Source organism: Pempheris klunzingeri, chromosome 12 (assembly GCF_042242105.1).
Source record: "Pempheris klunzingeri isolate RE-2024b chromosome 12, fPemKlu1.hap1, whole genome shotgun sequence".
NCBI classification, from domain to species: Eukaryota; Metazoa; Chordata; class Actinopteri; order Acropomatiformes; family Pempheridae; genus Pempheris; species Pempheris klunzingeri.
The window spans coordinates 17,352,423-17,367,781 of NC_092023.1; the positions used below are offsets into that span (position 1 = coordinate 17,352,423).

The window sequence follows — 15,359 nt, forward strand, 5'->3', positions numbered from 1 at the left end:
GTTTCTTCTTTATTAGCATTAAATTTAATTTCTCCTATTTCCAAGCTGTGTTCATTTCTGAAAACTCCAATAAAAAGAGTTTTTAAAACTAAACTAAAAATCTTTCCCCATAGAGCTTTTGGCGGGACACAAATAAGATAGAAATGCATTAATACACATCAGTGGTGCTGCTGAAGCCACAAGTGCCCCACAGCTACACCACCACCTCTACAACCTCCCGGCTGCTTCGGCCTCTCTGCTTTCATTTCCACGGACACATTTTACTGATTTCTGAGTCCAGGTTTGAGCCTCGGCTTTGGTCGTCTCCAGGAACTAAAGTCTCCCTGAAGTGGTTTCACCTTTGCCACACATCCAGGAGAACGAAAAACACACGGCGCAGGATATAAAATATCTCTGCGGGGATGGAGGGGGAGGTGGAGGAGGTGAAGAATCGTCCCTCTGTGTGCTCGGCTCCCATTTACTGCCTTTATTTATCTGCTAGGCTGCAGCAAAGAGGCTGGACGTACGGAGGAGGAGGAGGGTGGATTGCATGTTTTCCTCCCTGGCTCAGCCACTCTGTCTCCAGGCCGCCGGGGGGGAAGAGAAGGAGGAGGAGGAGGAGGAAAGGGAGGGAGGCAAGGCAGACAGAGGAGAGCGCAAGAGATGTGAAACCTGATCTTCTTCCCTCCTTCACTACCACCTCCCTCCTCTACCTCCTCCACTGCCACCTCGCCAGAGAGCCTCTGAGACTCCCTGAGTAATCTGATCCTCAGCCTCCGAGACTGGAAACACACTCCAAAAGAGAGGTGGAGGAGGGAAGAAAAGAAATGAAGGAAGAAAAAAAGGGGGGGGTAGAGAAAAGGGAGAGAGGAATAGAAATAGAGCAGGAGAGAGAGAGAGAGATCCCCGAGCTGGAAACAGTCCCAGGAGAGAGAAAACTGAGAAGCAGAGCAGGCAGAGGAGGGAGAAAGTGAAAAGAGGACTGGAGAGAAGAAGGGTAGGAGAAGAGAGATGGAGAGAAAAAAAGAGAGATGTTGTAGGTCAGGACTGCAGATGGCAAACACTCAGAGGGGAAACAAAGATCTGTGTTTGTGAGCCTTTCCAACGTGACATATCCTCACATAAAAACTGACATTTTCTAAACTCAGATTATCATCGTTTTATAGTCTGAACGTACACAACGCGAGAGGCTGCTTTTGTGAGTTATTTCTAATAGTGGTCTTAATAAAGAGCCAGGAAAAAAACACGTGTAGTTTAATTACTGTGAAGAGGGAGAAACAGATGTAGAAAATGAAGAGAGAGGAACAACACAAAGTGAAGTGAATGATGAGGAGAAATGCATGCACAGACTGCAGTATTTGTATTTTGGTGGAGACAATAAAACCTGTTGCACTGAAAAGCAGTAAAATCAGTGGAGGGTGAAAGAGTTCCTGTTTGGGGTGGAATTGTGTAGTTCAGTAAATAAAACTAAATTAGATTAAATGGCGTTTACAGCGAGGGTTCTCTACCAAAATCGGTACTTTTGACGGTACCAAATGAATTATGCTCAAAGTACCAAGAAAGAAGGTTTGAGTCTACATTACAGAGACCGAGAGCGAGACTACGTCACCCTGCAGCTTGTCCAACTCAAAAACAGTCAGGACGATGGTGAGCCGAAAGTCGTCGCAAGTGTGGTTACACTTTAAATCTAGACACCAACAATGCTTGCTGCAGTACTTATCAAGCAGGTGAGGGTGAAATGTCCGACCTGAGTCTGACCACGAAGGCTCGGCCCATAAAGCACTGATTCATGGTTAGGGTTCGGGTAAGAATATCAGGGTCAGCCCAATCAGAGGCGGAACTCGCCTCTGCTATCCAACCCTCACAGCAGCCACAGGTAGCTCATGTTAGCACGGCTGCAGTGAACAGTAATGTTACCTCGCAGAGCACAGGAGTCTCTGGTTTAGTTGATGTGACTGGTGTTTTAACATGTTAGTTTGGACCTGAACTAAATCTTAAGACCACACAGTAACACAAATAAACCAATCGATCAAGGCGGCAGTAGACCGACCACTCCTGTGTTCTGCAAAGTAAAATAACAGTTTTTGTCAATGGAGTCTGGTATCTTTGAGGAGAGTGATATAAAGGCTGTTTGTGGTTAAGTTAAAAGGATCTTCCAGGTCTGTCTCTGTAGGGATCCTTTCCATAATGCTGTCAGACATTTAGAATAACAATCTGAGTCTGTCCGTAGCAAAAACAAGAACTTTTAGTGGACGTACTTTGATCAGGTGCACTTGCCCCAAAGGATTACATTGCAGCCATTTGACAACTGCTGGCAACTGGACCGACACTTTTTATACCTACCAGTCATTTAGACACTAGACTATGTTTTTTTAAAAAAAGGTTTAAAAACACAGAAGTTACCTTTAACCCATGATCAGTGCATTGCGTTCGAGCTCTCTGAGCTGAGGTTTTACTGGCTGATATTTGATTTTTCCATAAGCAGCCCAGTGCCAGACTCCAGCAGCATTAACTGGTCTTTTCCAGGAGACTGGTCTGGTCCCAGTGCAGAGGTCAGGACTGACCCGGGCCTGGTGGCATTTTAAAAGCATAGATCTGCAGCCACACACATACAGAGAGTACAGATTGAGCAACACCACAGACTGATCACTGAGCGATACATAATCAGCAGAGTAAAGAGATAACATGGCGTCAGTCAAAGTGACAGACGGAGGACGGACAGAGAACAAAGCATGGTGAGACGTCCTTTAACCTTTGTCTGTCCCTGCAGACACATTTACCTTTGAGGAGACACCAGCATTTTCTTTATCTAATTACTTTTGTCTTTTTTTATCTACTATAGTTTTGTCAGTCTAGATTTTACACATCTTTTATTGCATTTCATCATTTTCATTTTCAAGCAACATTTCTACAAGTTTCTGCTTCTTTCTTTGTGCTGGCACTTAGTTGGAGACGTTTATCTTGGGCTTTGTTATGATTAGTGATCAGTATTTTATAATACTTCCTGACACGCTGTAGTCCAAATAGTTAATCGATTAATCAAACAAATGATTGTCAAATTACTTGATAAGGAAAATAATCCTAATTTGTTGTAATTCATCCTCCAACAACAAGAGGAAAAGACCTGAGAGAAAACTCATCTGTTCAACAAATCCTTCATTTTATTTTGTCTTCTTCTGAAACAATACCTCCTCCTCCTCGCCTACTGTCATTCACTCTGTTATTTTGGTAACAGAGATCCTGGGCTTGGCTGAGGAATGTACAGCTGTCTGACATATGGATATAATACTAGATTTTAATTTCTAACACCGCCTCCCCCTCCAGTGCCCCTGCTCTCACTCACCCCCCCCCTTCCTCACAGGGAGGGAGGAAGGGAAGGGGAGGAGAAGAAGGCAGTGGCAAATGGACTGCAAAGGTAGGGGAGTAGAAAGCAGAGCTGAAGATACCAACTATTTTCAGTCAAAAACGAGGCCAAATGTTAATAGAAATTCTACAACTGAACAGTATAAAACCAGGACGTCCATGTAGATATACGAAAAGCCTCTTTTGGACACGTATGTGGTGACTTCTCATCTCGGATTGATGATCCACTGAGTAGTTTTTTTCCTTAAGCCATTTTTTTTTTTTTTTTTGCAAAAAAGTTGAGTATTACTGTTATGGGGTGTTTGCATTCAGCTAAGCTTGATGTTTTCTGGCAACAAGTGCACAAGAAAATCCTCTAATTGACAACAACAACAGATGTATGAACACTGGAACAGGTCTCTCCTGATCCTGGTGGAGGACAAAAATACAGCTCTTTCATTTTTAACAGACAGTGTGCATTTTCTATTACACTTTTCTCATATTCTCTATGGTAAATATGTCTTATTTATATTTTGATATTTCATATGCATGTTTCTTGATTATGCAACAATACAACTAGTCAAATTACTTGTCAATAAACCTGATTCGGACATAAATATTTTGTTTAAATGCAAAAATGGTCTATGTTTACATGGGTGAACAAACAACACCTTCATATTCATGTGAAATATGAATTTCTCCCCTTTATCCAAAATAAGACTAATCTATATGAGGTTTGTCACACCCTGCTGTGACCCAAACACAGACAGTAACAAAATGAGGAACATCACATTAGAAAAGGCTCAGTTTCTTGAAATGAAGTCACTTAATACAGGAGTTACAGGAGAAGTTTCAGTGATGAATGAAAAAAAATCCCCCGTTTTTCCAGACAGTGTCTATTTAGGGTGATTCCTACATTCATGTCTGTCTCAAAGCTTTATTGCAGATAACAGGGAATACTGAGATGAAGATCGTTGTTTGGTTTGAAAAAACACACTATAAAAGGCAGCAAATGCAACTGGACTCAGTAACTACACAACTAAACAGTCATCGACATGGAAAAGGCAGCAACATGACACGTGGGAGCTGCTTGTTCAGGAGCAAAAATTAGAGTGAAAGCCACAATGACCTTTAAAGTCTAAACAAAGGCCTGTGATTGGTCAGATGGTCCACCTGTGATCAGTCATCACACCTGATTCAAGTGACTGCATCCGACATTATGTGATGAACTGTGCAGCCGACAGTAACGCCAGCAGAATTGAAATGATGAAATTATCATCCTGTATTCAGATACACGCTGTAAACCTCCTCCGTGGAAAGGTGCCAGCAGACCCAATGCTGCTCACGACCTCTGAGGGATTATGAGTAAAAAGGTCACACTGGCAACCGAATAAAAAGAGCCAATTATCAAAATTATAGCTGATAAATTAATCCACGTATTGTTTACCTGACTGATCCTTTCAGCATCAGGTGAAGCATTAAAGGGTAACTCCAGTGCTTTCAGCCTGGTCATATTTTTACATATGTTGGTGTCTAAATGACTGGTAGGTATAAAAAGTGTTTGGTCCAGTAGTAGGTCCACTAAAAGTGCTTGTTTTTACCACTGACCGACTCATTTCACGGATTTCCAGCACCTGTGTGAACCCTGTTACGGGTAAATCAAGGCTTCAAATACTCATTTTCATCACCTGATGCAATGATCATGTTTACTGATCAGTCTCATGGTCAGTTTGATTGGCGAGGACCCTTCACTCTGACACTCAGCAGATGATAAACGAGACTTTGAATACCAGAATCCACCTAATGAGGACCTAAAACAGAGAAAAGCTGCAAAACAGCAATTGTGTTTTTAGTGTGTGTGTGTGTGTGTGTGTGTGTGATTAAGAACAATAAAGCTCCTTGTAGGGGTTTAACAGTTTAAGGGAACCTTTAGACAATATTTAGTAGAGCTACGCAGAGCTGAAATCATCAGTTGATTAATTCATCGACTAAGATTCATCTACAACAACTCTGATCATTGAGTCACAGTTTCAAGCTATTATCAACCAAAACAGTTCATTTAGATTGAGAATCAGCTGCTTTTCTCTGTTTTTTTCTTGTTTTAAATTGGACATTTTTAGCTTCCTGGACTGTCGATCAGCTGAAGACATCACCTGGGACTCTGTCAACAACTTTCTGATGTTTTTTTGTTGAGCTGCATCTGACGATTATTTTCATATCTGGTCATCTTCTTAATTAATCGGTTGTTCTATAAAACATTAGGAGAAATAAAAATGTTCATCCCAGTATCTTGACAAATTTTCCAAGAGCCCAAAATAGCCAGTTCATTAGAATGTAGGACTAAGAAAAACAGTCAGATTTTATCTAAACTTTTACTTAAAAAAGGTCTTTCACAATTAGTTAATCGTTTCAGCTCCACATGTTTTATAGATGAAAATAATTCACTGATAGTGAAAATAATCACTGGTTACATCTTCAGGTGTTTGAGAAAAGAGCTGTGTAAATAAACCCAACATCGTGAGAACATCAGCAATCTATCGGATCTTTATTGTGATTATTTTAGTGTTGGCTGCTATTGATCATCCAGTGTGCTCAGACTAAAGCTACTGATGTGAAAATATGTAAAACATGCGCATGAACTGAAACAACACATCCACAGGCCACAAAGCAGCGAGCCTGTGTGTGTGTCCTCCTCTCATTTAAGGTCTATTAACTTAAATTTAAAATGTTAAATGCAGCTTCTGAACAACAGGATAAAAGTCGACAACAGATCTCAAACTGCATGTGAAGCCATCACACAGGTAACAGACACGCCAACCAAACCTAACTCAGAATAATTACATTTTAACAGCCTGTTAGACCGCAGTGTCTACAGGTGTAAGACAGGTAAGAATGAAGAAGAATTAGGACTGATTTCTTTAATAAACCCTCTTTTTCTACTGCAAACATAGCAGATAGGTACAACAGTATGTGGAGTATAATGCAGAGGTTAATTTTAGGTTTTAAACTTTCAACTGCAAAGTGCAATGCTAACAAACCAAACCAGTATTTTCTGACAGAAAGCTTTAATAAGGTGAGGACATGGACCTTCGTGGTGTTTCTCTCTATGGATACTGATGGGAAAAAAAATCTGGTTTCTTCTGCGAGTTAAATGTCTACAGAGCGTGACGAGTTAATTTGCATGTTTAAAATAGAGAAACAGTGTTATGTTTGGAGATATTTTTAACATCAGACATGCGCACTTTCATGCAGAAGAACTTGTAAAATTTTGACAAAAAGAAAACAAAAGACGGATAAATAAAAACAAAATGTTAAGACTATCTGATGACAATTAAGGCCTATTGCTTTAAAAAACTGAACTATAGACATTAAGTATTTTTTTTAAAAAAAGGGCCCACAGGCAGCCTGTGCATTTTGATAAAAGTGAAAATAAACGCTTTGAAGCAGCTTAAAGTTTCCCAGCTCTGTTAGCCCGCGACGCTAATTAGCTACAATAACAACATCAACAGCGCCACAAACAGCAGAGTCAACGCTATAAACCACCAGAGTTACTAACACACGGCCAAAAGCAGCCTTTTTAACCAGGTGTGTGTTCCTGTGTGACCACAACACACCACCCACAGAGCTACAGCTAGCAGGAGGTTAGCTCTCACAGACACTCTGCTAACCTGGAGTTCACGTCCCAATTTAGCGTCAAGTTAGCTCCGAGAGAATAACTTTGGACGGGGAAGAAAAGCGTGACTACCGACCATAAAACTGATTAAAATTAAGCTGTTTTGGCTCAGATTTGCTGCTGTATTTGAAATATAATCTTAAGTATAATTAAAGACCAGCTATGCAAACTATGCAGCAAAGTTAGCTAACCGAGGAATGCGGCTAACAAGCGTCCAACAGTCACTCTCTCTCTTTCCCGGGACAAACTCCAGAAAACATCCCCGAAATAACCGACAACAGTGTTTAATTTAATTATCTGTCCTCGGTGAGGGCGTGTTTGTGCCAAACTGTGTGAATTTTAAACAACAAAAGGAGTCAACTTCGCACTGCAGCAGCAAAGGAGCAGCAGCAAACTTTTTTTTTCCACGACAGCAACCAGAGGGGTCCGTCTATCTCCTGGCGCCAACACACTCACTAAACAAAGATCCGTACACGGATTGTTTTTGGTAGCTTAATATCACGATTCTGACACACACTCAATTATATCAGCTAAACACAAACGAATTAATTTACAAATATCCTCAAATTGATGAACTAAATGCAGTTTCAAAGTGGAGAAATCGTAAACACGAAGCACTCCAACCCAGGGAGTGCGTTACCTGCAGCAGATAGACGGAGCCCAAAAGTCGGGCTCAGACCCGCAGGCTGAGAATGAAGTTCAGGATTTCTGCCTCACCTTTCTTCTTCCTCCTCCTCCTCTTCCCCCTCTTCTCCTTCTTCTTTCTGTCTTTAATTCCTCCCGCGGACGTGGTGCTTCCTTTAAACGCTACTTCATCCCAGTTGTTCACGTCCAAAGTCCCACCAGATAACCGCGGGCAGAGAGGCGCTAGTCTCCCTGTTTTCCTGCACAAGTGTCCGGCTCGTCCCCCGTTCGGGTCCCCGCTCCGTCCGTCTGCGGTTCGGCTGTTTGATGGTGGACTACAGCAAATACCAGCCGGACAAAGATCGTGTGCGAACGAGCAGAGGGATCACTCTCTGCCGAAAAACAGACCGCCCAGAACTTCCGGTCCGCAGGGAGGGCGGTGTCCTGCACGCATGCGCTGGTTTTTCACCTGTCAGGTGTCCTCAAATGTTTATTTTTTAAAGGTGGATATTTTCTTTAATTCTTTCTTTCCTTCCGTTCTTTCTATTCATTTTACAGCGATATATATGTAACACAAACAAATAAATATATAAGACTTAAAACAAATGCTAATATAATAATAATAATAATAATAATAATAATAAGATAAAAATGAAATAAAATAGATAGAGGGCAATAATATAACAAAAATGGAATAGAATAAAAAAAATTACAGTAAAAATAACAAGGATTATTGTCGTTGCTGCTGTTGTTGCTGTAATTAACTACCCTTTATTATTAATTTCTTAGTAAATTGAGGGGCCTTCATACTACAATTTATAAAACAGGGTGAGTGTTTCATAGGCTGATTCCAGTGTTTTTATACTCAACGAAAAACTACTCCACATTTTTTAATTATACAGAAATATAATCAATTATTGAATGAATTAACATGAATAATCTGAATAAATAAACCTGAGGTGGAACTGTGGTATTAAAGAGACAAATAAATCAGAGTTTTACAGAGTTTTCATGTGGATGTCAGGGTCGACAAATGAGCAGACTCGATCTGCAGATGAAGACTCTGAGATGTTGTTGAAAGTTCAGGGGGGAAAAAAATAGTAAGTAGAAGTCAAAATATTTCAATAACAGTGTTGTCTTGAAAAGGCTAAGAGCTGTAACCTAACAAATGACTAAAATCTCCATAGCCAATATCCACAGGGCTTTCAATCTCATCTCATGGTCTTCATCAGTAACAGTGCTGTTATTCCTCTGTGGAAACAGAGCTGGACAAGTGTGTCTAAATTTTGGTTTTAAATCATTCTATCTGATTCGTTTTGTCTCCCGACGCAGAGGCAGAGTGAGAGCTCTTTAAATTTTCCTCCTCTGTGCTTCCAATCACTGCAGCTCTGTTCAGTGCTGCAAGAAAAACCTGCGGGCTTTTATTTTGAAATCAAATCTAAAAGCGCCCACGGCGCCCCCTGGTGGTCGGAGCATCAACATACTGACTTTACTAATAATGTAACTACTACTACTAATACAACAACAACTACTACTGATACTACTACTAATAATAATGATAATAGTAATGTAGTCTTAATCCATGTAAGTAAACAGGAAAAAAGGGATTTGGGTGTGGCAGAAAGTTTGTGAAACTCAGATACAGAAGGTGTTGCCACACTTAAAACTAAGTGAGGTCGTGACCTGTGTGTCAGAGTTTCTAAAGAGCTGAAATAAGAAGTGAAACAGTAACTTTATATCATGTTTCTAATGGATGATTTATACTGGCAGAAGAGGGAAGTGATTTTTCTCAGTAAAATGATGAAAGTTAACATTAATGTCATAGCTTTATATAAAAACCAATTTCTATGGAATTCAACGATAAGTGAGAAAAACGTACACTGTGGGTGGATGAGTATTTCAGTCACTGGTGGAGATAAAATGTTTGTGTTTTGAGAAAAGATAATTGTATTAAGAGAAAAATTAGATTCTGATGAATTTTTGGTGGGAAAAGTTTGTGGCTGGTAAAAAGCTCTAGTCTGTGCTTTTAAAGTTTAAAATATTAACCATTTTTATTTGTAAATGTTCTACTTTGTAGAGCTATAGTAGCTTTTCCTATTTCTGGGTTATTCTCAACATCTAAAATCATTTTAGATCAAATAGAAGTCATGATACTCTGTTGTAGACCTTTTATTCGGAGTTCTTTTCTCCCCCACAAAATAAAATCTTTTTATCTTTATTTTGTCACATAATTTAAGGAGAATTGAAGGGTCCTTTTTGTGCATGTTGTGGTGTCTAAGTGACTGGTAAGTACAAAAAGTGTTGAAGTTGGTCCAGTAGATTGCCTGCAGGCTGCAAAACCCGTTATATCGCTGTCTTCAATGCTACCAGACTCCATTGACAAAAATAGTACTTTTACCTCGCAGAGCTACCGTTGCCTTGATTGGTGGGTTTGTTTATGTTATTGTGTGTTACACAAATATTGTGTTGGATCCAGAATAACCCCCGAACCCACCAAAGTCGCACAATAACTGAAACAAACTAACTGTCCAAGGCAGCGGTTGACCAGCAACTCCTGTCTTCTGTGAGGTCAAATGACCTGTTTTTGTCAATGTAGTCTGGTGTCTTTGCAGAGAGCGATATAACGGCTGTTTGTGGTTAAACCACAAGGATCTTTCAGGTCTGTCTCTGTAGGGATCCTTTACATAATGCTATCAGACAATCTGAGCCTGTCAGTGACTAAAACAAACACTTTTAGTGGACATACTTCCAAAACTTCTAAAACTTTTTGTACCTTCCAGTCATTTAGATACCAGATTATGTACAAGTAGGACCCAGGTTTAAAATTCTCACTCACTCGAGATCCTGCAAGAAACAAAAGTATCAAAAACAGACAAAAAAACATTATAGAAAATGTTTTCAAGTGTTTGAAGTGCTCAATTTATTCAACTTGCAACACAAATATTCTTCAAATATTTAAAACTTGTTAAACAATTGTAGTAAAGCAGCTGAACCTCCAACAACCAGGAGAGTCTTCCAGCTTCTTTCTGTCGTTCCCGTCAGACATAATATGACATGATTTTGTTTCACTTACTGCTCAAAACCAGTTCAAACACTCGTGATAATGTTACACCGTGAGGTTCACTAACTAATACTGACATTGCTTCGCTCCACATGCTGTGACAAACTGTTCGGCATGCACACATTCACCCTCTGAAAAACTGTATAAAATATTCAAAGTAAAAACTGTACACCAGCACACAGACTGATCACAGCTGGCCGAGTGTGTGTGCCAGTCAGACAGATGGATCACAGAGTGGCTTAAGGCACAAAACACTGTGGGGAGACGCATGTGAACGATCACCGCCTCCCTGCAGAAACTTGTGTCATTTAAGTTCATCAGGAAAACACAGATTTCTTCGACCAAAAGTCCCTCTGTTCTAAATCATTTATTCAGAATATCCGAGGCTCCGTTCACACTGCAAAACATCAGGTCTGGTGCTTCAAGATCACAGTATGTGTTTACACTGCATGACAAAAGTGATCCAGTTTATGTGGGTTTCTTTATTTTGTGTGCTTTTATTTTGTTTCCTCAAGCACCAGCCTGGTCTCACCAAAAGATGTATGAGTGACACACTAATATCTAACTGTAAGCCATTTTGTGTGTTATCACAACTCTTTTTTTGCTTTTAGTACATCATTTCACGCCCTTTAATCTCTACTGACTTATATTGTGCAGAAACAGCGGCTGCGTGTAATTTTTAAAAAATGTGTCACTTGAAATGTTTCTTGAAATGTTACAGTGTTTAATTAAAAATATGGCCAGCAGAAAGTGCCAAATATTGTCACTTTTCATACTCATATACATACATATATAAAAGATTAAACACGCTGTAAAGCAGCATTTAGGGAACTGCAACTGTCAGGGAACCATTTTTTACAGCACGCATTGTTAAACGCCACACTGACGTGGTAAAAAGCTGTTAAACCCATCACTTTTTATGGCGCTCTCGAGTGATTAACATTAAAACACTGCTTTATACGATGCAAAAACCCACAAAAACACCGTTCTTTACGGCATTTTTTATTTCATAATGAGCCCCTTCTTCTGCTGCGGATAGCCAGTAAGTTCAAAGTTTCTGTGCACAATCAGTGGTGTTTTTGTCGGTGGAGTCTGGTGTCTTTGAAGACAACGATATAATGTCTGTGGTTAAACCAAAAGGATCTTACAGGTCTGTCTCTGTAGGGATCCTTTCCATAATGTTATCAGACACTTAGAATAACAATCTGAGCCTGTCAGTGGAAAAAACAAACACTCTTAGTGGATGTATGTTGCAGCTATTACAGCCTGTTTGGTGGCTGAGGTGATCTAATGGACCAATTCCAACACCCTTTGTACCCACCAGTCATTTAGACACCAGAATATGCATAAATAGGATCCAGGGTTAAAAATACTGGAGTTCTCCTTTAAAACTGGATGTCAGTGTTGCGCTCATGAGACAATGAAATCAGTAACTGCATGTTTAAGGATCTCGAGATCCTTAATCTCAAGAGATCCATGAATATCTCTTGAGACTTCAGGAGCTTCGACATTTCCTGCAGTCATTAAACAAACAGTCTGATGGCCTGCAATGTGAACGGAGCCTTTAAGTGGCCTTGTAGTGAAAAATACCACTATAATAAACATTCAAGCTCATACAGTTCAGGACAGCAACAAACATCAACAGAATAATTACAAAAAAAAAGAAATCAACGCTCAAAATATATCCCGTGATGCCAAACATTCACAAAACAAATTAAACATCTAATAATTTGATGAGCACTGAATGCAGCAGTGATGATATATTAGCTTTGAAATAAATATCACACAGTCCAAAGAGTCAATAAATATGAAATTCAAGGTTATCTGTTGCTTAGTAACACCTACTGTGTGTAATGTCAAAGGGATTAGTAGCTACACTCCACATCACATCGTCACACCCCATCGGCACTCTGCAGCAGCCTCACCTGAGCAGGTTCACCTGGAAAAACAACTCCAAATACACTGAAATACTGAGTGAGAGCAGGACATACGTCCAGACTGCTTGTGATTTACACACAGATGTTTAGATTTATGTCAGAAATAATAGTTTTTTAAAGGTGACACTTTTTTAAATGTTTGGTAATTTCGGACTTATCAGCTCTGACGGTCTTGTGATTTCTGACCTTTGATGGAACGCAGACATCCGGAGATCCAAAATAGAGGAAGCTGTCATATTAGCTGTCGCGCCACCCGCGTGTTACATAATCTGATCTGCTGGACTATAAACAGCCCCACAAAGTACTGATACCAGATCTGAGGTCAGCTTGAGACAGGAGGCAACTGTACAAACATCTTCTCGAATCATCTCTTTGTGGTCATTTTATCTCTCTGTGGTTGTTTCACGTCTCTTGGTAGTAGTTTTTCGTCTCTTAGTAGTTGTTTTGTGTCTCTTTGAAGTCATTTTGTGGTAATTTTATCTCTCTGTGGTTGCTTCATGCCGCTTTGTAGTAATTTTGTGTCTCTAAGTAGTTATTTTGGGTCTCTTTGTGGTAGTTTTTGTCACTTTGTGGTTTTTTGCATCTCTTTATAGTCATTGTATGTCTCTTTGCAGCTGTTTTGTGTCTGTTTGTAGTCATTTTGCATCTCTTTGTGGTCATTTCGTGTCTCTGGCCCTGCCATGACAGAAGCACCTATCTCATGACGATGCATGAATATATTTTGACGTGTCAGGTTCTGGCCTGACCAGGTACTTACACAGAGCCTCACTGTGCACTTAGACTTGTTTTTCATCGTAGACCACAGGTCAGGTTCACCTGCTGGAGAGAGGCGAGTGAAGTGTCACCTGGTCGTGTTGTGTTCACTGCCAATCTCACTTCTAAAAACATGTCAGACACAGTTCAGATAAGGCTTCTTCATGTGCTGCTCAGCTGTAACTGTCAGACAGCTGCAGTCAGACCACTTCAGTCTGGACCATCTGAGTACAGACCAGGTCCAAGAGCCGGAACCAAAAGTTCACGTTTTTCATGTCTTTTAAAAGTAAATGATGTTTCTTCATTGTTCTGAATAACTGAATACACCTTTTGGCTCCGATGCTGTCTGTCAGTCTATTTTACACTGTAGTGCAGAACCAGATATAAATGATATATTTGCTTTTAGTTTAGAAAAGTGAAAAGAAAATGTAGGTAGCATTCAAAAGTCTAAATCAAAATAGGCACGATAGTGAGATGTGTCAAAGATGTGATAAAAACAAAACTCCGGAGAGAAACTACAGCTGTGCACGTTCTATGGAGTCTAAAGTGTGCTGTTGAAATCATTTTTCAGTGTTTATTTACAGTCAATTTAAAACATTTTACTGAAAGTAAAACAAAAACAATAGAATTAATAGAAAAAATATTAAATCTAGCTTGTAAGATTTCTATTTCCTTATTTTCTCTCTACAAAATGAAACAGCATTTGAATTAAATTTCAATGGAATTGCAAAATTAATTTAAATTATACACTTGAAAATGACTTTGTAATGTCATCACTTAAGGATAGAATAAAGACATTTATGTTCATTAATTGGCCAGACACTTTTGTCCAAACGTACAAATGAGGCACAATAAAATTATTACTATTATTATTGCTATTATTATTATTATTATTATTATCATTATATCTTTATTGTATTATCAATTTAGATACATGTATCTATTTTACTATCATTAGTTTATTCAACACTGAAAAAGTTAATTTGTTTGGCACCCTTCAGACTCCGTATAAACTCCTCTATTTTTGAACTAAGCAGCACAGCGGTCACATCGAACACACAAGTCCTATCTGGTAGAAAACATAAGAAAAACACTACAGTACATTATAAAGTGGGTTGGATGGACAACAGAAAACATAATGACTTTGCATAAGTTCCTGTTTTGAAACAGAATAATCAGGCAGCATCGTTTTAACCACTAACATTGATGCACAAAGAATAAGTCTCAAACCAAAGTGTATTTTGCATAAAGAACACATCTGTAAAAGTTGTTGTCGGCAGCTTGTGTTTGTCGTTGTGGCCGGCAGTGTTACCCCCGGAGAGAAGCAGGTCTGCAGCTGATTGGTCTACACATTGATGGCGTGAGCGTGCTTCTTGCACAGAGGTTTGTCTTTCTTTGAGTAGAAAGGCTGGCCCTCCAGGTTCACATGGCAAACCTGCAGTTATAACAAACATGGCGGATGAAGTCTGTACTCAGAGGCTGTATCTTATTAACATCTCATGGTGCATTCAAGTGGTGTCAGAGTAATTGAGAAAATGAGTTTGTTCTGGTTCTCACCGCACAGACGAAGCAGGTGTCGTGCCAGGTGTGACCCAGAGCCTCGATGAACTTATCGCCAGCTTCAACAGGGAAGTCGCAGCCGTGACACTTAGTGCTGAAGAGTGCAATATAATCTGATGGAGAGACAGAGAGAGACAGAGATGACATGAAATACCTCTATGAGCTCATTCTTACAGTTTACAGCCCAACCTCTGACCTCTGACCCCAGCGGTCTGTAGAGACGGCGAAGTGTGTCTGTGAACATCATTGTACCTTTCTCACAGTATGGCTCTCCATCCTCCATGTGGAACAGGCTGTTTCCGAAGGCTTTGCCGCAGGCGGCGCACACGAAGCAAGTGGTGTGCCATGTCTGCCGCAGAGCGTGCATCACTTCCTGCAACACACAACATGACATGACATGTCAGGCTAAGCAAATTTAAAGGCTCACTCC

The 15,359-nt window shown here is 39.9% G+C and overlaps 2 protein-coding genes across 3 annotated transcripts in view; both read right to left on the minus strand.

Annotated features, from left to right (window-relative positions):
* Positions 1–7,946, minus strand: part of bmpr1aa (bone morphogenetic protein receptor, type IAa) — a 55,109-nt gene extending 47,163 nt beyond the window's left edge. The window contains exon 1 of the mRNA XM_070840450.1: positions 7,712–7,946. The gene's annotated coding sequence lies outside the window, so the exon portion shown is untranslated. The remainder of the gene's footprint in view (positions 1–7,711) is intronic.
* Positions 7,947–14,508: 6,562 nt separating this feature from the next.
* The window catches only part of ldb3a (LIM domain binding 3a), a 49,977-nt gene continuing 49,126 nt past the window's right edge, over positions 14,509–15,359 (minus strand). For both annotated transcript variants that reach the window (XM_070840736.1, XM_070840735.1), the window contains 3 exons: positions 15,182–15,302; positions 14,927–15,042; positions 14,509–14,804 (listed from right to left, as the gene is read on the minus strand). In XM_070840736.1, the coding sequence (XP_070696837.1) occupies positions 14,715–14,804; positions 14,927–15,042; positions 15,182–15,302 (327 nt within the window). In that variant the 3' untranslated portion in view covers positions 14,509–14,714. The remainder of the gene's footprint in view (positions 14,805–14,926; positions 15,043–15,181; positions 15,303–15,359) is intronic.